The sequence below is a fragment of the Chironomus tepperi genome, unplaced genomic scaffold, assembly GCF_022539635.2.
Source record: "Chironomus tepperi strain 1889 unplaced genomic scaffold, CSIRO-AGI_Ctep_v1 contig_9, whole genome shotgun sequence".
NCBI lineage: Eukaryota > Metazoa > Arthropoda > Insecta > Diptera > Chironomidae > Chironomus > Chironomus tepperi.
In genome coordinates, this window is record NW_027226131.1 from 352,233 (window position 1) to 375,779 (window position 23,547).

The 23,547-nt window shown below is 32.9% G+C and overlaps 1 protein-coding gene and 1 long non-coding RNA gene across 7 annotated transcripts; both read left to right on the forward strand.

Moving 5' to 3' along the window:
* Positions 1 to 9,211: 9,211 nt before the first annotated feature.
* LOC139085777 (protein enabled homolog) lies at positions 9,212 to 10,564 on the forward strand (the record flags this gene model as incomplete). Its single annotated transcript, XM_070633926.1, has 3 exons — positions 9,212 to 9,298; positions 9,778 to 9,870; positions 10,547 to 10,564. Coding segments are annotated over 3 exons (198 nt in total), but the record flags the coding sequence as incomplete, so codon positions are not given.
* A 1,487-nt stretch (positions 10,565 to 12,051) lies between these two features.
* Positions 12,052 to 16,892, forward strand: LOC139086081 (uncharacterized). 6 transcript variants are annotated; one of them, XR_011543980.1, is made up of 7 exons: positions 12,052 to 12,537; positions 13,499 to 13,629; positions 13,702 to 13,864; positions 14,023 to 14,199; positions 15,098 to 15,377; positions 15,867 to 16,583; positions 16,643 to 16,892. It is a non-coding gene; the product is annotated as an uncharacterized lncRNA (long non-coding RNA). The 6 variants fall into 6 exon arrangements; XR_011543976.1 differs by having other exon boundaries at positions 12,227 to 12,537; positions 15,867 to 16,892; XR_011543978.1 differs by lacking the exon at positions 15,867 to 16,583 and having other exon boundaries at positions 12,233 to 12,537; positions 15,098 to 15,620.
* The last annotated feature ends 6,655 nt before the right edge of the window (positions 16,893 to 23,547 follow it).

The window sequence follows — 23,547 nt, forward strand, 5'->3', positions numbered from 1 at the left end:
TATAAAATTCAAATTAACGGTTTCTTTAAATTCAAATAAACGATTTTCTTAAATTCAAAATAACGACCACTAAAATAATGGCTTTTGGAAATTAAAATTAAAAGCTTTAAAAAATTTTAACTAACGGTTTTCTTAAATTCAAATTAGCGATTTTCTTAAATTCAAATTAACGGTTTTCTCAAATTCAAATTAATGGTATTCTGAAATACAAATTTTCGTGTTTTGAAAATTCAAATTTATATTCAAAAGCTTTTAAAAGTTCAAATTTATGGCTTTTCATAATTTAAATTATCGGTTTTTATTATGCAGCTACAAATTGCTTAATTTGAATTTAAAATGATTATTTATTAAATAATTCAAAATTAAGCTTTATGATTTCATGAAAATTCAATTTAAATTCCAATTTTAAAATGATTAATGCAAAATAATCTCAAATGACATAACACCCAACTCTTAAGCCTGACAAAAGTCTAACCTAACCTAACCTCAAAAAATTGTGCTAAAACAAGATAGAAACGAGACAAGGATAGGAAGACAAGCATCCTCATATAATAAAAGAGGAACGGAAAGAAAAGGCATTAGATGTTATATGAAGAAACGCGCGTGATAAAAATTTCGATTTAAGGCTTTCTCAAACACAGTCTTAGCTATGGCATATTCTCATTATTTTGATATTTCTATATTTATATCCCATCTTCATATGCACACAATTTACCAACGACAACAACAATTTTGAAAACGACCAAAAAAAAATTATATTCTGTCGATGAATTTATTTTCAGCACTTTTCTATTATATGACCATTTATGATGACATGGTGCGAGGATATATGATAATGTTCTACATGTCTGATGTCTGTCACGAGTACCTAATTCTTTCAATATAAATTGAGAGACTATTTACATTAATGATTACGATATTGAATAACTATTAGGAAATTGTCATGTCAAGGACATGATGTAAATTGTTTCCTGTAATGGGTGTAGCCAGGATGGATGGGGTGGGGTGAAACTTTGGGTTTCCAGAAGTCTCGGTTTTGACGAGTTTTTGAAATCGAGACCGAAACTGGGATTGAGGTCGAAACTGGAGCCGAGATCGAGACTAGAGCCAAGGTCGAGACTGGAGTCGAGGTCGAGACTGGAGTCGAGGTCGAGACTGGAGTCGAGGTCGAGACTGGAGTCGAGGTCGAGACTGGAGTCGAGGTCGAGACTGGAGCCGAGGTCGAGACTGGAGCCGAGGTCGAGACTGGAGCCGAAGTTGAGTCTGGAGTCAAGGTCGAGACTGGAGCCGAAGTCGAAATAGGGACTGGGGCAGAGGTCAAAGTCGAGACTGAAGCCGAGGTCAAGACCGGGACCGATTGGAGTCTTGATCTCGGTCTCGAGAACCCTTAGTCAATCCCCAATTTTTGAACAAAATTCCTCAATTTGTTAACATTTTTAGAAACAAAAACTTTACCTAATTGTTTGCATTTCAAGCATTAAAAAGCTCAAAAGCCCTCAAACAATGGCTGGCTTCGCCTCCTACATTCTAATTATGTATATTATATCCATGCACAATGCAAATTTATTCAAAAGTTTAAAATGCATTCAAAGTGTTTAAATTCATTATATTTACCTACAGTTATTATAATTGGATATTAAATGGAAAGTTTACGTCATAAAGTTGTTCTTTGGGCTAAAAATTCTCATTATAATATCCACTAAGATATCAACTGGAATTTAATTATTTGCGTAAATTTTTTGTTCTAATTAATTCTTCCGAGAAAAAATTATTTTTTTCATTGTAATTACAGCAATTTTGTTGAAATTTATTTTAATGGTCTTATTGCTTCCAAGGGAATGAATGTTTTGGGTTTGATTGTATGTGATTCATTAATTTAAGGACCAAAGGATTTAGAGAAATCATTAGTCACAAAATCCAAATGATAATCAATGAAATAATTGAAGCATTAATCATTTTTTAAAGCTTGATAACATGTAAGCTATTTCTTCTACTCAATTGAACGTTCAACTGCCAAGTACTTTAAAAATTTTGTAATGACTTCTAAGAAAATGTTAAATAAAGTAATTGAAAACTTCTTGGAAGAAAAAAATTATTAAATAAACATATAAAAGTCGCTGTGAACTGTAAATTTTGACTGTAATTTTGAGAAATCCTTGCAAAGTTGTTCTAAAGAAATGAATTAAACCCAAATTGCATGAAAAATTTATTACTGCTGCTTTAACGTTCATTTGAGATTTGAATACGATTTTTTTTTATACATAGTTCCCTTTGTATTTTGAACAAAAGTTTAGTCTGTTTTGAACTTCGAAGAATAAACATAATGGTGAATAATTAAATCCTTTTGGAAGTTGTTTAATTAAGCTTATTAATGAATAAATATTGTGGTACACTGCACTGAACGGTTTCGCGAAGTCTTAGCTTCAAAAAACACAAATAAAAAAGCAAAATTATTTCAATTTATTAAAATCGGAAAAATCTGTTTACAATAGGTTTAAAAATCTAATCATTCATTAATGCTTTATTTGATATTAAGCAAGCCTTTTAATGATTTGATAATTTAAGTGCTTTTAATTCTTTTAATGACATTTTGTATTAACAGAAGTATTTAAAATGCTCTAAAGTTTTAAATGATGTTAAAGCACAAAGGTTTCTACAAATTATTTGTAAACAAACACGAAATAAAGTGAAGGAAATTCAAATTTCCATAGATTTGAAATAGCGGAAAGCTTTCTTCAGAAACTAACTAAGTGAAACCATGTATCATAGTTGATCTGTACAAGAATTCAATATAAAACCTCAAACTAAGTTAATTTCTCGCATTTCAAAAACAAGTCTTGTTATTTCAGCTTCAAAATACAAATTTTTAGTCGTTTAGCAACCTTGAAGCACTTCACATTCCCCACTAAAATAGCTTCCATAAAAGCTCCAAAAGTCTCCCAACCACAAATGAAATTAAAATTCCCACATTAGTTACTAAACTTTATTCGAATATTATTCAAAAAGATAGTATAAAGTAACACTAGATTCTAATTTTTTGTCTGTTACCATAGCATGGATAATGAGGCATAAGAGGAAATTGAGATAGAAGAAAGAAAAAAAAATTGTATTTATATTTAATTCCATCATCAAGCATTCATATTTAGTTAGCTTTTTCGAATAAGATTTGCTCGTCAAGATTTTTCTGTATCTATTCTTATCAATGCGTATAGTTTCATTTTTCCTATTCTTCTCTCTTTATATGGCGCCGTATATTCGGTCGGTTTTTATATAGATATATATATTTCTCTCCAATTATTCGTTGATTTGAAAGATTTTTAGCTGACTAGATAATTTCATTTTATTTTCAGAGAGAATAAAACACTCGAAATCATTTCCAACATTCCCTTGGCTATATATTTTCATCCATTCAATTTTTCTCTCATTCTTCTCAGATTTTTAGCTTTTTTTTTGTGCCTTGTGTTTATTGAATAGGGTAATGCATAGCAATCGTTACGACCAGAAATAGCAAATAAAAGACGAAAGCGAAAAAATGCGATGATTTTCTGCTCAATATAATCTTGAAAAAAAGAAAATGATATAAGTATAAGCGCGAGGATGTCTATTAATTTGAATCTAAAGCTTTCCCCCCCTCCACTCACTCCACTTCAACTAACAATTTTTCTCGCTTTTTATTGTCATTTCATTTTACTTCATCTCGCCATCGTCATCGTCTTCATCTTCATCGTATTTTTATTATTGTACTTCTCCCTGCAATATGCTTTTTATTGCTTGCCAAACATTTTTTTTTTCTCTTTTATAGCCATTCAATGTAATATTAGGCGGAAATCAATTCACATTGATATAATTGTCATTTATTTGGATGAAAATTTGCTTCTAACTATTTTTCATCTACATATACATAACATCCTCATATATATTTTTGTCTACTATCATCATCATGTAATGAGAAAATAAGAAAATGTTATGCTGACAGATGTTAGTCATGTATAACATTTTTATCTAGTCGAATAGGAGGAAAACAAAAAAAAAAGTTTTCAGTTCTTCTGAATTCATCACTCGTAATAAAGCGAAAAAATTTTTGTGTTTCTTCCTTTTCTTGTTGTTTTCCTTGACTTTTTTTTTTGGTATCCGAAAGTTTTTCTTTAGCGTTTTTCAGCAAAAACAAACAAAATGCGTTTATATTTTGTGCTGACTGTGGATAATATTCAGATTTCATGCAATCTTTTGTTTCATTTCCTTTTGTTAACAAAATGAAGAAATGCAATAAAAATCACAGTTCAGATTGTATTTTAAAGAATGAAATTTATCAAGGAGCGGAAGCTTTTGTTATGTACTGCTAAATCTGGAGTGCTGAGTTGAGGATATTTATTCATGTCCGTTGATTCTATTCGTTCTGAATGTCTGACTCAATTCTATTTAATCCTTACCTATAAGAGGAAGAAAAAGTTAGAAAATGGATTATAAATGAACTTTTAATTAAGATTATTTCACCTTCATTGTAGTTTACCTTTTGATTCCGCAAGCTGTAAATCTCTTTAGTTGCTGTCAGAATGGGTAAACACAGTTTTAGGAGCAATTCCATGTCGTTTCGATGCTCTAGTTACTATAATCCATTGTGGACAATTTGGCTTAGCAAATAACCAGACCTACGGTCAACTAATGGCATTTTCTCCTGAACTTTCATTAAGTATGTGATTATTCAACCGTAGTTCTGGTTATTTACTAGACATTTATCATCATCCTAAAGCTTAACTAGTAAATTTAATCCTATTCTACCAGATATTAAACAATCTTTTGATAATCAAACAAATTTTCAGAAAAATGTAATTATTTACCTTAATTGACCATATTTACACACTTCTTGATCATCACACACTTCATTTAACTGTTATGCTTCAATCAAACAAAGCAAATCACAGCTTAAAGTATCAAAAACTTAAATTTTCAATATATTTCACAATTTTCGATTTCAAAGTAAACAAAAGGGTCTAAAACTATGAATAATTTTTCACATTCAAAGGGAATAAAACTACATCAATCCCAACTAAATTTGAATTTTTCAAAAGTCGTTATTAATATTATTTTCAATATTCTCTTGATTTACAAGGAAAACTTTGAAATTGATCGACAAATTCTTAATAAAACGCTTAAATTTCAGTATTTCCAATAATTCTACAACTTATGACACTTCTTTGTTAAATTAACAACCTATTTTCTTTTCTCCGTTGTGACTACAGTTCTCCTGGTCGGATGTATTCATGTAAGATATTCGTTGGCAGATCTCAAAGCTTCTTTACGGTATGTCTTGAAAGCTTATTAGACAAATACAATCTAAGAAGAACAAAAAAATAAGAACGAAAGAAGTGGAAGAGAAAAACTTTTTCGAGTATGAGGAAATAGCAAAAGTTTATTTTTTTCGTGAGGTAAATTGAAGATTAGCACAGGATATTAAGCGAATGATGAGATATATAAAATTTTACTACATTTATGCTTCAATAAATATAATCATGTGCTCAAAAATTAAATCAATAAAATTATGATAATCATCATCAATAACGCTAATTTATGTTATCGTAATTGTTATTGGATAGATAAAAATTCATTTTCTAAAGCTTCAAATTGTCGGAATTATTTTTCTGTCTGATTATTTTTAATAATTTTTTGTGATAAAAATAGATATGCTGATAACGATCAGAGGCTGTTAAACATTATGGCAAAAAACAAGGGTTCGTAAAAAACTGCAGGTCTGTGCAGCCTCTGGCAAGCAATAAGGTGTAGCCAAAAAATAAGGTAAATCAGGAAATGCAGGCCTGAGGTTGTTAACCGAAACAAAGCCAATTTCTCTGTTCTCACCTTCAACTGATACTCTTTCATTACTGTTCTGCGTCATGAAGCTTTTGAGCCTCCTGGACATCTTTTCCTTTGCGGATTCTAATCAAGTTCGGTGTAGCAAAGTTGTGTTTCTTTCCCAACCTTGAAATTTTGTCTAGCATTCTTATTACGAAGTGTATGTCCAATACATCCATATGGGACAACGTTTAAGGAATTGGAAAAGTCGAAGTCTGACTCCGAAGGTGACCAAATTTATAATGAATACCTATCCACAGTTACCATTAAATGTATCGCTGTTAACCAAGCTCTGTGCCTGGATGTAGATTAGCCTATCCAAACAACCCTGACTGAAGTGTGCCTACCCCAAAATCAGAATTTGAATGGTAAGGTTTACAACTTATCATCTCCGAACTAAACTTGTAAAAACACTACTGTCGTAGATTGGACGAAGACCAACCATCACAGCCCCTTTTGTACTTCGGTACCTAATTATTGTAATATCGATCAAGCGACCATGGGTTCGAGACTAGACAGGAGAGAAACTTTTTCAGAAGCATATGCAGTGGAAACGCGGCTCACAGCCTCCTTTTGTAGGTTAGAGACAATTAGAATCATCAAAAGAGTGGTTCTGATCCAACTTTAAACTTTAGGTCTACTGAGTGCGGTGGTCTGACACACCCTCACTCGTAAACCAATCATCAGCCACGAAATGTCTAAGCACAGCTCTGGATCCTCACACCCCAATTCTCCAAAAAAGTAATAAGCGAACATAATAACTAAACGATCCCCATAGGCCATTTTATCTCTAAAACAATTTTAGTTTGGATTAGCTTCCATAACATAATTTCTAAAATAAATTCCACGAGGCTATTTCGTATAAAAATAATAAACAAAAATTCATGATCAAGAATCTCCGAAAACATTAAAAGTCATAATACATTTGTTTTCTGAGTTCCAAGTAGCAATCATCCCACTTTTTTGTTATACTTTTTGTTGTACTTACATAAAACTTACTTATTTTCTCTCAGCCCACTACAGCATTCGATTTCCAAGAAGGTAATCTGTAAAAGTTAACATTTGGATTTCATGTTAGCTTACAAATTCATCATGGTTGGTGAAATGTTATTTCCACGAAAAAGGTATATGAATTGATGAATAATAATTTCAGATATAATTTTGATTCCCGTAAGAAGTAAGATGTGTGTTACTGCCTTATGGATTTATTGAAATCATGTTAAAATATTGATTTAGAATAAGATGAGGAATTGCTGATACCGGAAATTTTTGTGATTCTATTTATTTTGTAAATATAAAGACTTAAATTTCGAATTTTTGGACTCAGTAGTCTGTAATTGAAATTGATTGGATGTGTGAATGAGAAGGTTTTAAATTAATTGATTTTTACATCCTTGTGGCTCGATCGTTAAAAAGTTAGTTTGAGGTAATTTTAGAGCACTACTGAATTTATATGAGTAGCTGTTAATTAGATGGAGTACTGCGAATTACCCAGAAACCCAACTTTAGATACGCTTCTGCCTCTGTCCATCACTTTCGCATCAAATTGCTAAAGCGTCGTTTAGACAGCGAAAAAGCTGCAGTGGCGCAGTGGTTGGAGTATCGGAACATCATTCTAACGACTCGGGTTCGATTGCAGGGAAAGTCTAGTCAGATTCGGAAGCTTTTTCGCTGTTTATTATTCAGTTATTCGAGATTTGGCATTACGTAAGCGAGCAGCTCCTCCGAGCCCAATTTATCTCAAAATACAATAGGTTTTGTTCATTTTGCCCTCCTGTAGATCACTAATTTCATATCTAATAAAATTCATATCGATTCATATTAATCTCACCAATCACCCTATTCATGTCCTCATGAGTAAATCCCCAAACCAAAAAAATAAACATTCTACCCCCAAAAAAAAAATTCAATCAAGACTTTCTTTACTTCCCATCGAACTAAAATTGATTTCTCATCAAAATGACTAAACTTTGATAATTGAATTAGCAAAAGATTAAATCTGCCTTGTTCAGAAAACCGAAAGGCTTTAGGGGGTAGGAAGGGCCAACATGTTGAATAGACGAAAAGTTTTATCTTCTCAAATTGATCCTTTTACTCAATCAAATGCAAAAAAATATAATAAGATGAACAAAAATCTCTGAAGAATTTCAATAAATAAGTTGTGTAAAGGGAGAGTTTGGGTGTTAGGTAACACTTTGGGGAGTGGTGAGCAACCTTTTATGTTTCAAGGTACACCTTGGTGAGAGTCGAGTGAGAGTCGAGTGAGAGTCGAGAGAGAGTCGAGGGAGAGAGTCGAGTGAGAGTCGAGAGAGAGTCGAGGGAGAGAGTCGAGTGAGAGTCGAGAGAGAGTCGAGAGAGAGTCGAGAGAGAGTCGAGAGAGAGTCGAGAAAAAGTCGAGGGAGACTCGAGAAAAAGTCGAGAGAGAGTCGAGAAAAAGTCGAGGGAGACTCGAGAGAGAGTCGAGGGAGAGTCGAGGGAGAGTCGAGGGAGAGTCGAGGGAGACTCGAGGGAGACTCGAGAGAGAGTCGAGGGAGACTCGAGAGAGAGTCGAGGGAGAGTCGAGGGAGACTCGAGAGAGAGTCGAGGGAGACTCGAGAGAGAGTCGAGAGAGAGTCGAGGGAGAGTCGAGGGAGAGTCGAGGGAGACTCGAGGGAGACTCGAGAGAGAGTCGAGGGAGAGTCGAGGGAGACTCGAGGGAGACTCGAGAGAGAGTCGAGAGAGAGTCGAGGGAGACTCGAGAGAGAGTCGAGAGAGAGTCGAGGGAGAGTCGAGGGAGACTCGAGGGAGACTCGAGAGAGAGTCGAGGGAGACTCGAGAAAAAGTCGAGAGAGAGTCGAGAAAAAGTCGAGGGAGACTCGAGAGAGAGTCGAGAGAGAGTCGAGGGAGAGTCGAGGGAGACTCGAGGGAGACTCGAGAGAGAGTCGAGGGAGACTCGAGAGAGAGTCGAGGGAGAGTCGAGGGAGACTCGAGAGAGAGTCGAGGGAGACTCGAGAGAGAGTCGAGGGAGACTCGAGAGAGAGTCGAGGGAGAGTCGAGGCAGACTCGAGAGAGAGTCGAGGGAGAGTCGAGGGAGAGTCAAAATAGAGTCGAGAGAGAGTCGAGGGAGAGTCAAGGGAGTGTCGAGAGAGGGCCGAGTGAGAGTCAAGGGAGAGTCGAGGGAGAGTCGAGGGAGAGCCGAGGGAGAGTCGAGAGAGAGTCGAGAGGGAGTCGAGGGAGAGTCGAGAGGGAGTCGAGGGAGAGTCGAGGGAGAGTCGAGAGGGAGTCGAGGGAGAGTCGAGGGAGAGTCGAGGGAGAGTCGAGGGAGAGTCGAGGGAGAGTCGAGTAGTAGTCGAGTAGTAGTCGATAGAGAGTCGAGAGAGAGTTGGGGGAGAGTCGAGAGAGAGTCGAGAGAGAGTCGAGAGAGAGTCGAGAGAGAGTCGAGAAAAAGTCGAGGGAGACTCGAGAAAAAGTCGAGAGAGAGTCGAGAAAAAGTCGAGGGAGACTCGAGAGAGAGTCGAGGGAGAGTCGAGGGAGAGTCGAGGGAGAGTCGAGGGAGACTCGAGGGAGACTCGAGAGAGAGTCGAGGGAGAGTCGAGGGAGAGTCGAGGGAGAGTCGAGGGAGACTCGAGGGAGACTCGAGAGAGAGTCGAGGGAGACTCGAGAGAGAGTCGAGGGAGAGTCGAGGGAGACTCGAGAGAGAGTCGAGGGAGACTCGAGAGAGAGTCAAGAGAGAGTCGAGGGAGAGTCGAGGGAGACTCGAGGGAGACTCGAGAGAGAGTCGAGGGAGACTCGAGAGAGAGTCGAGGGAGACTCGAGAGAGAGTCGAGGGAGAGTCGAGGGAGACTCGAGGGAGACTCGAGAGAGAGTCGAGAGAGAGTCGAGGGAGACTCGAGAGAGAGTCGAGAGAGAGTCGAGGGAGAGTCGAGGGAGACTCGAGGGAGACTCGAGAGAGAGTCGAGGGAGACTCGAGAAAAAGTCGAGAGAGAGTCGAGAAAAAGTCGAGGGAGACTCGAGAGAGAGTCGAGAGAGAGTCGAGGGAGAGTCGAGGGAGACTCGAGGGAGACTCGAGAGAGAGTCGAGGGAGACTCGAGAGAGAGTCGAGGGAGAGTCGAGGGAGACTCGAGAGAGAGTCGAGGGAGACTCGAGAGAGAGTCGAGGGAGAGTCGAGGCAGACTCGAGAGAGAGTCGAGGGAGAGTCGAGGGAGAGTCAAAATAGAGTCGAGAGAGAGTCGAGGGAGAGTCAAGGGAGTGTCGAGAGAGGGCCGAGTGAGAGTCAAGGGAGAGTCGAGGGAGAGTCGAGGGAGAGCCGAGGGAGAGTCGAGAGAGAGTCGAGAGGGAGTCGAGGGAGAGTCGAGAGGGAGTCGAGGGAGAGTCGAGGGAGAGTCGAGAGGGAGTCGAGGGAGAGTCGAGGGAGAGTCGAGGGAGAGTCGAGGGAGAGTCGAGTAGTAGTCGAGTAGTAGTCGATAGAGAGTCGAGAGAGAGTTGGGGGAGAGTCGAGAGAGAGTCGAGAGAGAGTCGAGAGAGAGTCGAGAGAGAGGCGAAGGGAAGTAGATTTATTCTAAAACCGTAATTTTATGCATTACACAACTTCTGAACACACCCTCATCCTTTAGATAGGATCGATTATGATGTCAATCATCTCTCAAGCTATGCGTCCGCGGTTCTTTTGTGTTTTCCCATCAAAAAAAATTATAATGAATTGTATTTTCATTTCCAGATACATATTTTGCCCTAGGGGGATATAAAAAAGGATTATGAACATATGTTCACGCCATAAAGTAGAAGTTTTACGACAAATGGAAAAAGTAGAACAAAACTGATTTAAACTATAAACTTTGATACCGAAAAACTCATTTACTGCTTTTCGTTAAATTGAATTTAATCCCATCAATTTACGACAAAGTCTGAAATGACATTTTAATGAAAATTCTAAGAAAAAAAGCAATAAAGAATACTACAAAAGTGTAAAAATACTCGATAGTAAGCTTCATGTGACAATTTGATGCTCAATGTCTGCAAATTCTCAAATACTGAACACATAAATTCAATGATGATGATCCAATTGTGTACGATTATCTCACATCACTTATTGCTACTTTTTTACTTTTTTTTCTTCAAGTTTTCTTGATTTTTTCTTTGCGATAAAAAGTTTTCTTTCTTTGTAAGACAAGCACTTAAGTAGATGCATGAAATGCATTTTCTAGTTGAAGTAGCTAGTTTAAAGTTGTGATGAATTTATTATTTGAACAGTAGGAGACATTTTGTATTTTAACGGTTTTTTACAAAATTCAAATTTTATTGATCCTTTTTGAAATTTAAAATTCTAACGGATTTTTGCTATTCGAATCCATGGTTTTAATGAATTAAGAAAATTCAAAAAGGTACCATATTTTTAAAGGTTCAATTTTTAACGACTTTTTAAAATCAAATCCAACAAATTTAAAATTTAAATCTTTAAATTGATTGTTAAGTTTCAAAATTTAAGAAATTATAAATTTCAATGATTCCTCAAATTCGGAATATTTAGATTTGTCAATTTCAAAATTCAAATTTAAACATATTTCATTAGCTTAAATTTGAAATAACTTTCAATTTTGAAAATTAAATTTAAAGAATGGATTTTTAAATTTATTTCAGGAATTAAATTTCAAAGTTTTGACACTTTTTAAAGTTTGAATTTAATTGATTTTGTTTATTAAAATTTCAATCGATTTTCTAAATTTAAATTTGTCTTTTTCTCATTTTTTAAAATTAAAACTTTATAGTTTATAAAATTTAAATTTTTTTTAATTCTCTTAAACTTAAATTTCAACTTTTTTATTCTGGAAATTCAAATTTCAAAATTTTGTCATTTTTTAAAAGAATTTAAACTCTAACGTATTTAAACTTTTAAACATAAAATTTTAACGATTTTAAACTTTTTAAACTTTTTTTGACATTCAAATTTCAACGTTTGTTATTTAATTTTCAAAAGTCAAATCTGTAGTTTTTTTAGTTTGTGTAATTTAAATGTTAAATTTTTTTAATTTTTAAAGTTTGAATTTCAACTAGTTCATAAAAATCTCAAACTTAATAGATCACTAGACATTCCGACATCCAAAAAACAATAAAACTCATCATCTCAATAAAACTGGTTCAAAACTCACCAACAGATAAAATAGCATGAAAGTTAAGATTGTAAGCTATATAAATAAGAGTCGAAATCCGTTGGATTGTTAAGTGAAACACATAAATCGTTTATCGCACTGTTTGTTTCTCCTCGCAGTTTTATATTTTTTTATATTTTCGACCTTGATATTGATTTCACGTCACGTGTTATCAATCGTTAACGTTATCTAATTCCTTGTTTGTCTACTCATGTCATGTCATAAATATACGTACGTATTAAGGAGAAAAAAATATTCAATCTATAAAAGCCCACATTACTTTCATCGCTTATCATTTCTCATTCAGTTGTAGCTCTCGTTCTGATATGGATTGTTCACTGACAGCAGGCATAAAAATGGCATAAAAGATCAAAATTTTTGGTTTTGTTTTGTTGGTGAAAATGACACAAAGACTGCTTGACTGAATTATTTTTAATCGAGTTTTGTGACTTCTTGTCTAATGTGGGATTTTAAGACATCATTTGACCGTATCTCTTCATGGACGATTTGGTATTTGACGTTCTCAAACAGATGCCATTTCATCGATTATGGGTACATTGACGTAAGTTCATGAACATGTCAATATTTGAATTATTTACTCAATTGTTTGGAATGTGTGAGCACTGCTTACTATTTGAAAGTTTAATGAGATCTAATGTGTTGGAAATTATACTGATGAAAGTTGAAGTGGGATATTAAAGTTGTTATTTGTTTGTGCAATTATTGACTTTTGGATGAAAATTAATGAAAATTGAGAAAAAGTGGAAGTTAAAATTCAAAAGACTGTTAAATTCAAAGATTGTTTAGATTTAAATGTCAAAATACATGTGAAATTCCAAATTTCAAAAATTTGTTAGAATTAGAGTTTTGAAAGTTTGATAAAATTTGTATTTCGAATTTTCAAATTTTAGAAAATTCAAATTTGTCAAAAATAGAAAATTCAAATTCCTCTCATATGCTCATTGAAATTAAACTTTTGAAATTTCGTTTAATTTTAAAACTCGTTAAAATTCAAATTTGAAAAGTTTTTTTTAAATTTTGAGTTTTTAATATTCGTTTAAATTTGAATTTTTAAAGTTCATTTAAAATTTTCATTTAAATTTTGAAAATTTGAAACTCATTAAAACTTGAATTTTCAAAAGTTGTAATAATTGGAATGCTTAAATTTGGTTAAAATTCTCAGTTTGTCGAAATTTGAATTATCAAAATTCATTAAAATTTGAAATTTGAATGTTGGGTTAAATTTGAATTTTCAAAAGTTGTAAAAATTTTAATTTCAAAAATTCGTAAAAATTTTAATTTCATAATTTTGTTAAAATTTAAATTTTTAAAATTTGAATTTCAATAGTTTGCCAAAATTTGAATTTTTAACGACTGTTCAAAATTGTACAAAATTCAAAATTCGTTAAAATTTGAATTTCAAAATTAAGTCAAAACTTAAATTTGAAATTTTTGAAAATGAAAATTCGAATCTAAAAAGGCCGTTTGAATTTCAATAATCCGTTAAACTTGGAATTTTCAAGGTTATTTAACTTGATAATTTGTAAATCCTCATGAACAAAAAGCCGGCAAAAGCCCAACAACAAAGATTTCATTTCCTGAAAATTTCATCATACGTCAATAAACTTGTTTTTAACAAGAAAATCAAAAAAAGGTAACAAGATGTCATTCCCAATTTTTTTCATTCTTTCTTATTCATCTTCAAATCCAAATATTTGTATTACAGAAGTAAAGAAGTCGAAAAAAAGGATAGATTTTTTGTGGAACAAGAAGTGAAATTTCTTTATCTGACGACATGTTCAGAAAATTATTTTAAATTAATCCGGTGAAGATGCTAGATGAAGATGTCACAATTTGTGATAGGTACGGAAAAAGGAAACCCAAAAAAAGTAAGAAGACATCATTGCACCCTTTTTTTCTGCTAAAGATATATCAATTTTATGTACAGTCATGCCATCAATCTATAAATTTGCTAAAAAATATGTAACAGGAGTGACTACTTATACCCAAAAAATGATTTTTCTTTTTTCCCATTCTTTCCATTCAGTAACATAAATGATATAGGATCTTTTTGTTTCCACGTTTATGGAGTCGTATACACAAGGAATTTTTGTTTCCATTCAGCCTTTTCAAGCGAAATAAAGAAGGATAGAAGAATGCCGTACCAAAAAATCTGAATCATGGCTTTATTCAGCATCTTTATTCCTTATTACATTGCTTTAATGTAAGGAGAAAGGCAGTACTTTAAGTATTGCAAGGCAATTTACTAGAAAAATGCATGCACAGTCTATTTATAGCTTAATTTAAGTTCAAAATAATGAAAAAATCTTAAAATTATAAAGTTGACAATCCCCTACAAATTAAGGGGATGGTCAATTTTTGATCATTGTTTCATCTTCCAACGTTAGAGGATTGTCAACCTTTGAACTTTGTTTTATCCCATTCATCTTTAGGGGATTGTCAACTTTTGAACTTTTGTTGCCTTTCAATTTTAGGGGATTGTCAACTTTTGAACCTTGTTTTCTTCGATTCAATTTTAGGGGATTGTCAACTTTTGATTTTTTTTAATTTTAGGGAATTGTCAACTTTTGAACCTTTTTTCCCCCATTCGATTTTAAGGGAATGTCAATTTTTAAACTTTGTTTACCCCTTTAGGGAATTGACAACTTTTGAAATTTGTTTTGCTCTCATTCAACTTTAGGGGATTGTCAACTATTGAACCTTGTTTTCGCCAATTCAATTTTAGGGGATGGCCAACTTTGCTTTCAGCTTCATGTTTAGGGGAATGCCAACTTTGCTTTCAGCTTCATGTTTAGGGGAATGCCAACTTTGCTTTCAGCTTCATGTTTAGGGGATTGTCAACTTTAACATTTGTAAACAAATAATCACTAATTCCGTCAATTTCATTTTAACAAGCAACTCTGACAATTCTCAAGTTGATCAATGACTTGTTAAGTGATATAACAGATCACTAGAATAATACATAACCTAAAAAAAAGTGCTCGAAAACAAACATAAACAATAAAACTTGCAATTTTTTTAACTTTTTTCAGTAAACATTGTAAATTTTAGTATCAAAACTAACTTCTAATATTTCTAAATGCTCTATTTTCTCTTTTTAGCTTGCCAATGATGCTTGATATGTTATGCGAAAAAAAAGGCAGAACTTTTCCATACAAAACAGAATGAGAATTTTAATCGGATAAAGCTTTTTATTCATTTTTATGAAATACTCACAGTCCTTGGCCTCGATAACCTTCAATCTATTGTATTTCTCATGGTCTTCTTGCATGTTTTCCTGATCAATCAGTATTGTATTTGCATCAATAGTCATGGATGAATGTTGATACAATATTAATGCTGAAAGCTTACAAAACAATTCCATTTCGGTTTTAGTGGGAAGTAAGTGAAGGAATGATAGTGAATGGTTACCATAAATTTACCAAAAAAAAAAGTGGCAATAAAATGAAAGTAGGAAGAATAAATGAATACGTAGATATGATATACTAACTGTATATCATAAAAAGTAATAAATTTATTGCACAAATAAAAGAAAAGAGAGCAAGAAATCCTTTAGGACAGCAGAAAGTAGAATAATTGCTTTTCTTATGCTGGTCATCTTATACAATATCTCATGATATAAATGTATGTTAAATCATAAATAAACTTTCCATTTGCTTGTGACAATAAATGCCCATAAATACCTTTACGTTGAGAGTTCAAATCGTTGCATCTTATACGTGTAATGTACATTTAGCTTCTGTAACACAAACTGCCAATAACATTTTATCTTTTATTATGTCATAAAAGACACCAACTTTTAGCCTTCTTCATTTCATTTGCTCTTCTTTCCGCTGATTTTTTTTTTTTTTTTCATCTTCTTTTAAACAGATTGAATGGATTGAATTGTTAACTGATTGTGGGAAATTCAAAAATTTAACAGATTTGGAAATTCAAAACATCCAAATTCCTAACGCCTTTCAAAAATTCAAATAATTAACGACTTTCAAAAATTCAAATTGCTAACGGAGTTCAAAAATTCAAATTGTTGACGGCTTTTAAAAATTCAAATTGTTGAAATTTGTCAAAAATTCAAATTGTAAACGACTTTCCAAAAATTTAAATTCTTAATGACTTTCCAAAATACAAATTGCTAACGGGTTTCAAAAATTCAAATTGTTAACGACTTTCAAAAATTCAAATTGTTAACGGCTTTCAAGAATTCAAATTGCTAACGGCTTTCAAAAATTCAAATTATTAACAGCTTTCAAAATTTCAAATTTTTAACTGCTTTCAAAAATTCAAATTGTTAACGGCTTTCAAAAATTCAAATTGTTGACAGCTTCCATAAATTCAAATTATTGACAATTTGTCAACGACTTTCAAAAATTCAAGTTCTGAACGGCTTTCTAAAATTAAAATTGTTAATGACTTTCAAAAATTCAAATTGTTGATTTTGGAATTTCATTGCCTACTTGATGTTTAGTCAGCAAAACCATCCTTAAACCAAAGAAACAACTAACCATCCACACTCCCCGGCTTCCATCCTTATAATAGACGGCATACTTGTCCTCGTCACAAATGAAAGTTTATGATACTCAACAGAAAGTAACAAATGATCACATTCCTTCTCGCACTCACTCACCATTACTTGTATTATTTTTTAGAAGACATTCATTATGTGGAAATAAATATGAATGGTATGGCATAGTAAAAGGTCCATATAATGATGTTCAGATTGAAGAGACAAGGATGAATTTGGTGGCAAAATTAAGGCAATAGTGAGTAAATAATTCTGGACACGTAACAAAAAGAAACGAAATATTGTGAATACTCTTGTTGGTTAAGGATGATAGTTGCTGAATAGATAAATAAATTCATATTTTCTTATGGAAATAAAATCTTGTTAAAAAATAATTCTCATCTCAGACTATGTCTTTCGTTGCTTCCCACAGAGTGTGGCGATCTCAAAAACGACCGTTAATTTTTTTAAAATTCAAATTTTTTTTGACCGTTATTTTTACTTTTCTTCGTAACGTAAATTTATATTTTAAAATGAGTTGAGTTCGAAATGTTCGAATTTTTCGATAATCTAATGTCGAAAAACTCGAATTTGAGACGGCCACACTCTGGCTTCCCATCTTCCTTAACAAGGTTATGGAAAACTTTTTCCTTTTCATGTTTATGTAATATCTGCATAAAATATCTCCTATAGTCCAGAAGATATGAAAAACAAATTTTTTTTCTTGAGGAATTTCCTACCATGAATAACTTCAAATTGGGGATAGAGACTTTGTCATGCAAAAAAAAAATTCCTGAATATAGTTGATTATTTGGGGTTTATGAGATTCAAGAATCTGGTTTTTGTTCTCAAACTGAGCTATTTTGTAGCTTGAAACTTTTGTGGTTGCTTCAAGATTGAAAAAAATACTTTTTTATTTTGTGTCATAAATGTGACTTTATATGTGATTTGGGTCAAGGTATGATCACCAAGACACCAGGTATTGTCTTGATTGTAGAAATTCAATTTTGGATCTTGAGAAGTATTTGATGAGTAATGAAAATGAATTCCGAACTATATATGAGAATTCCTAAGAATTCACTTATTGAGGACATTATTATATACATGAACTGTATTGAGATCCTTTCAGAGGGCGGTCATCTGCTTTTTTTTTGCAGGGACGCTGCTGCACTTTTCACCTTTGCTGCTGTATCCCGACAATGCTTCAAAATGTCTCGATTTTTCAAGAAGTCAAAAATTCAATACATTATTTTCTACACGTTTTTAGAAGTTTCTAACGTAATTTAAGTAGTAATTTGAATATTAAGACTTAAAATGATCTAAAAGAACTTCAAAAGTGCCAAACTAAGAAATGTCTCGATTTTTTCCAAAAATGTCCCGATTTTTTGCGAAAATCCATCGGGGAGGAATCGAACTCATGTCTTCATACTAGATTCAAATACAGATTCTTTATCTGATACCTAAACACTTTGAGTACGGAGACGTTACTTTTGCACTGGTAGATTTCCCTTATTGTAGGTCAGTAGTTAAGGTCAAGAGTGCAGCAAGAGTGTTATCAGAAATCTTCAAAGAATGAATACTGGAATTTTTTGAATCTAAAGCAAAAATTAAGAGCGGATTTTTGGATTTTTTCTTTGAATAATTCTAATTCTCCCCCTGAATTCCCTTCTAATAGGTAGAATGTTTTGTTGTCCATGAATGGAATAATACACTTTTGGTCAGTGATCTTACAGGGTCAAAAAAATCGGATCCCGGGGCGCCGCGGATAGGAGAGATGCAAAATTGGAAAACATCTATTTAAACACCATAAAATGATTTTATTAATACACAAATATCAACTAACAAAGGGCAAAGAACGCTCATAAGCAAGGTTAAAAGTGCTTTTTGAAAGAAAAGAGGGGGCAAATCCGGGAGGTTAAAAAGCCTTGCTTCACCACTACTTCTGATTTAGATTCTAATGCTTTAACACACCATAGACCCCACACCTTTACAAAGCATAGGAAGTATACACACCTATATAGATTATAGATGAGCATAATTTTTCTTAAATAAAACAACCATCAATTTTGTTGAGCAACGTAGAAATTTTTTCAGGCACAAAATATGAATAATTTGTTTACAAAAGAACACCTTTGGGAATAATTCATTCGTGACATAAAAATTCTCATGTTCTTCTTGATCAAAAACGATAACATCTCCCTCCCCTCAATTATTCTAATGCTGATTGCCATAATAAAATAATTCAATGGAATTTTTGTGAATCTCAGTCGACAATTTTATGTGAATTTTTAATGCTTAAACCATAGTATGATAACTATAAAGAGTCATAAAGGCTTGTCTCCTCCCTAATTTCTTCTTAATTATGCTAACAATTTCATATTCACGGAAGATATTCCATTCCATTCCTTATCTTAATGTCTTCATTTGCCATCGCATCGTGTTAATTAAAGAGTGACATCTCATTTTCTTTTGTTACACTATTACTATAAGGCAGGTGTGGACAACCTGTGTGTCGCGGCACACCTTGATGGGTAAGGCTCTACTAAACGGTTCTGCACACAGTATACGGCATACAGGTCATGGCATGTGAGCAACACATTAGTGTGCCGCATCACACAGGTTGCCCACCCCTGCCACAAAGCTATATTAAGATAACAATAATCCACGGACGTAAAAAAAAAGAGCTGAAACAGAAAAATAAAATAATATTTTTTTGAGAAACAATGAAATGAGCAAGCAAAGAGCATTAATATTAAGTAGCTGAATGATTAATATTCCACTCATTTTGTAACGTGCTCTAATTTCACCCCGGAACAAAAACACAGCCAGAAGACAATAATATTTTATTGGAGATTGAGAACTATTCGAATAAATCGCGAAAAGTCTTAAACAGGAATCGGAGGGAAAGAAAAAACTTTATTTTTATCGTAATTTTCATTTATTTTTGTGGTAGAGAGCAAATGGCATTAAGTATAGATGATATTGAATTTTATGGGTATTTTATGGCACTAAGTTATTAAATGTTTTATGGAAAAAATTTTATATAGTCTTTTAATTGCATGGAAAAATCATCTTTTTTTTCTGGCTGATAGGGAAGCATTAACTTTTTTCGCTTTGTTTTTCAGCTTTTCTCCTTTGTTTTCTGATGTGAAAAAATACATTTCATGCAGGAGGGTATTAAATAGTAAAATGAGGATGCAAATAAATGGAAATTCTTATTTAACGAGTTTTGAAAATTTGAATTTTAAACGGATGAATAAAATTTGAATATTTTAGTACTAAATGTAAGTAGTTTCGTGCCCTTCAACTTTGCAACTTCAAATTTGTTTACAATTTGCAATTTTTATTCGAAATTCAAGCAGTAAACATTCGCTTTAATTTAATTATTAGACATTATTAGATAAGCAGGAAGCATTTACTTTAATTTAATTACTAGACCAACTAAATTACAATCGAATTTTGCTAGAATCAAGAAAATTTGCATTGGGTTTGTAGAGTTATTTTGTTATAATATTGAGAATTTTTGTGAAAATTTGATGAAAATTTAACAAATTTATCAGATTTGTTCTTTTAAATCATAGTTCCTCTGACAAAGAATGTCAGCTTGACTTACAGACTGAGAATTTCGACAAACTATGTGACAAAATCAGATTGAAAGCAATTTTTTGCAACTTAAACTCTACATACATAAGAGTATAAGATACGGAATATAGAATACAGTAAGTAATCATAACTATGTGGCATGTAACAGAGTCAAATGGAAGGCCATTTGAAATAACCTAGGCTCTAAGTCAAGGCATGGTTCCAGTAAGTAAGTAAGTAATTATAGCTCAACAATCAACTAATTACATGAACTTCCCACATTCTACTAACAAACAACCTAAAATTGTCCATTCCTAGTACTTACTAGTATCAATTTTTTATTGTTCTAGAGTAAAATGTAATAATGTTCTCAGTGAAAAGAATGCTCATTCATTAAAATGTTCACATTAGCTACTCTCGAGAGTGATTTTGACCGTTAAAATAACTTTCAAGAAAGATTGAAGTTGCAATTTTTGTTTACAATCTGAAATTTTATTGATAGTGAAAATTTAAACTTCCTGAACATGATTGATCATCATGTTATCGATGCCATGTCAGCTTATTGTTTAATGTCATGTATTCAACATGTTAAGAGCTTGCAGAACAATCAAAAAGTATTTGAATTGAACATTTTCTAATATTTTGTAAGGTAGTACTAAAAAACCAATGTTTTTAAGCTAAGATGCAATAGTACTAAGAATTAGAAACTGGTAGAAATTATTTAAATACAGATCCAGCTTTCGACGAACTCTAAATAGGGTAATAGGTCCTAGTGCGCCTTCGTCAAGGAAGTAAAGTAAGTTATTGGGTATTTTAGTATCAAGTACTAATACTACTAGTACTAATTGTACTAAAATGAGGAATTCTAGATGGAAATTTCAAATTTTGCACTGAAATCACCAAAACCATTACAAATCGAGACAAGCTTGATTCACATAAATCGCATAATTCTAAAAGTTTCTAGAGCGTGCAAAAAAACACAAAAAAGAGCAGAACAGAGGATGTAAACATGGTAGAACAATAGGTGGGTTTTTAGCATAAGCATAAAATGCAAATAAAAGTTGTAAACACCATTTTCTATTTATGCATTTTATGCCATATACATAACTAATATATGCGCATGCATCATAATGCTCTCAACATGAGCACACACAAATAAAAAAATAATAATAATAAAACTCCAGCATGTAATCAGATGGGGGGTAGATAGAAATGGGAAGAGGACCCATGTCATTATGTGTATGTATACAAACAAACTCATTAGTTTTGTATGAGCTGAACAAAAAATGCAATTTTTCGTCATCAACGAGAATTCGTTTTAAAAATTCGTTTTGCAATGTTTTTTCGTCATAACATAAACTTAGAAAACTTTTTCTTTGATGCTTTTTTAAGCTTTATTTTTTAATGCTCGATATTTTGTGAAAACAACATAATGTGAATTAAGTAGCGCTTTGTCAGCTATGACAATTATCCTAAAATACAAAAAATGAATTTTATATTCTGTAAAGCTGTAAAAGCTTTATTAATAGAGTGTATGAATCTCATAAATCATAAAGATATGTTGACCATTGTTAAAAACTTTATATTCAGTATCTGGCAGAAAGGAATTTTCATTAATATGAGGATATAATATGTGCATTATAACAAAAAAAAAGCAATTTGTATATTCATAAAGCATCATAGAATAGTCATGAACTAACGATTGTTGAAGGCATTAAATGGGAATTCTTTTGTGAACAAATTTTACATGAAATTTTTGTTTATGAAAATGGATATGTCTATACTTTCAGGGGATATAATCACAAATTGTAAGCAAATTTGCATTATTTAATCAAGTTTCGATGGAATTTCAATTGAAAATTCATGAAGTTTTATAGGCATAGATTTTTGCAGTTGTGAATTAATATGGATTATTCTAGGAAGAGTTGGGAAATGCCAGGATTTGTCGCATGTCAGTCCATATTTCCCAGGTTGCTGAAATATTGTAAATTAGCTTCAAAAATGCTGCAAAAAAATTCAAATCTTTGTTTACAATTTGAAATTTAATCGATTTTTTCAAAATTGAGTCTTTCTGGACATCCTGCTTGTTGTATCAATGATTAATGAGCTTTTGTTATGCTATTTGTAAAATGTCCAAAAAGAACTTAAAATTGAAATTTTTAAAAATATTTCCAAAAATTGTACTAAAATAGGGAATTGACTGATTTCAAATTTGTACTAAAATAACGAAAAAACCTTACGTTTCTGTAGTTATTAGAGAATATTAAAATCAGAGTGTGGCAGTCTCAAATTCGAGTTTTTCATTCGAAAAATTCCAAGTTCAACTTATTTCAAAATAAAAATTTACGTTACGAATATAAGTAAAAGTAACGGTCAGAAAAAAATTGAATTTTAACGATAAAAATTTTATTTTTAGAAAAAATTCAACGGACGTTTTTGAGAAAGCCACACTCTGATTAAAATAATCATAGAATATTTTGGAACATCACTAATCGAATTGTGATTGACCGAATCCTATCTCTATTGATCCCAACTCAACGTCAGAGTCACGACTGCCTGAGGACATAATTGTTCGCTTTTCCTAAGAGATACTGAATTACACTGTCGAAGCTATTGTTCATTGGGGACGTTCACTGAATGAGTAAATGACCCCATTGCTAGTCATTAAATGTCATTGTTTCTACCTGAATCAAAATACAATATATTTGAAAATACGAAAATTGTCAACAATTCCACAATTTGCAGACAATTGTCAGTGTCTTTGACCAGAATGCGTCCACAGCAAGTCGTTCACAATAAACTTGCAGTCTCTTCTTGCACTCTATTTTTAATAATTTTTCCAAGTTTAAATAAGTGGAAAATTATGCACAAATGAATTGAAGCTCCATAATGAACATTTTTTTATATGAAAAAAAGTCTCAAACATATTTTTTTTCCTTCTTAATTCTCCTGTTTCTGTTTCTGTCTCCTCTTCCACTTTATTTTCATCATTATAATTTTTTGTGGTTGAGGCATAAAAACTCATGATGAGGAACAGGAATTCAAATAAGAGGCTCTTTACGCTGCAACCACAATTTAAATTTTTTATATGCGGAGAGAATAAACTTTTCATTCTTTGTACTAAGTGTTCGGACGAATGGAAGTATGTAAATACCTTCACACTTTTCATTGTAAGTCAGTGATGGACAAACTTTTTTAGGCCATAGGTCAGCATAGATTTGGAAAATTTTTACGGCATATTTTTATATGATATTATGCTGTTTACTCTTTACATAGTTCGAATCGACTTTGTGACACTAAACAACCCCCATGCAAACCAGTTACCCCTTGGTACCTTCACCATTATATTGAGCGAGCATGACGTGGACGAGCAAGGAACTCATGCAAAGAAGCTTTCGATCGAGACACTGTTGATCTTGAAATGGGGAATAGGCAAGCGGCAGCCAGTGATAGAGCTCCACGAACAGC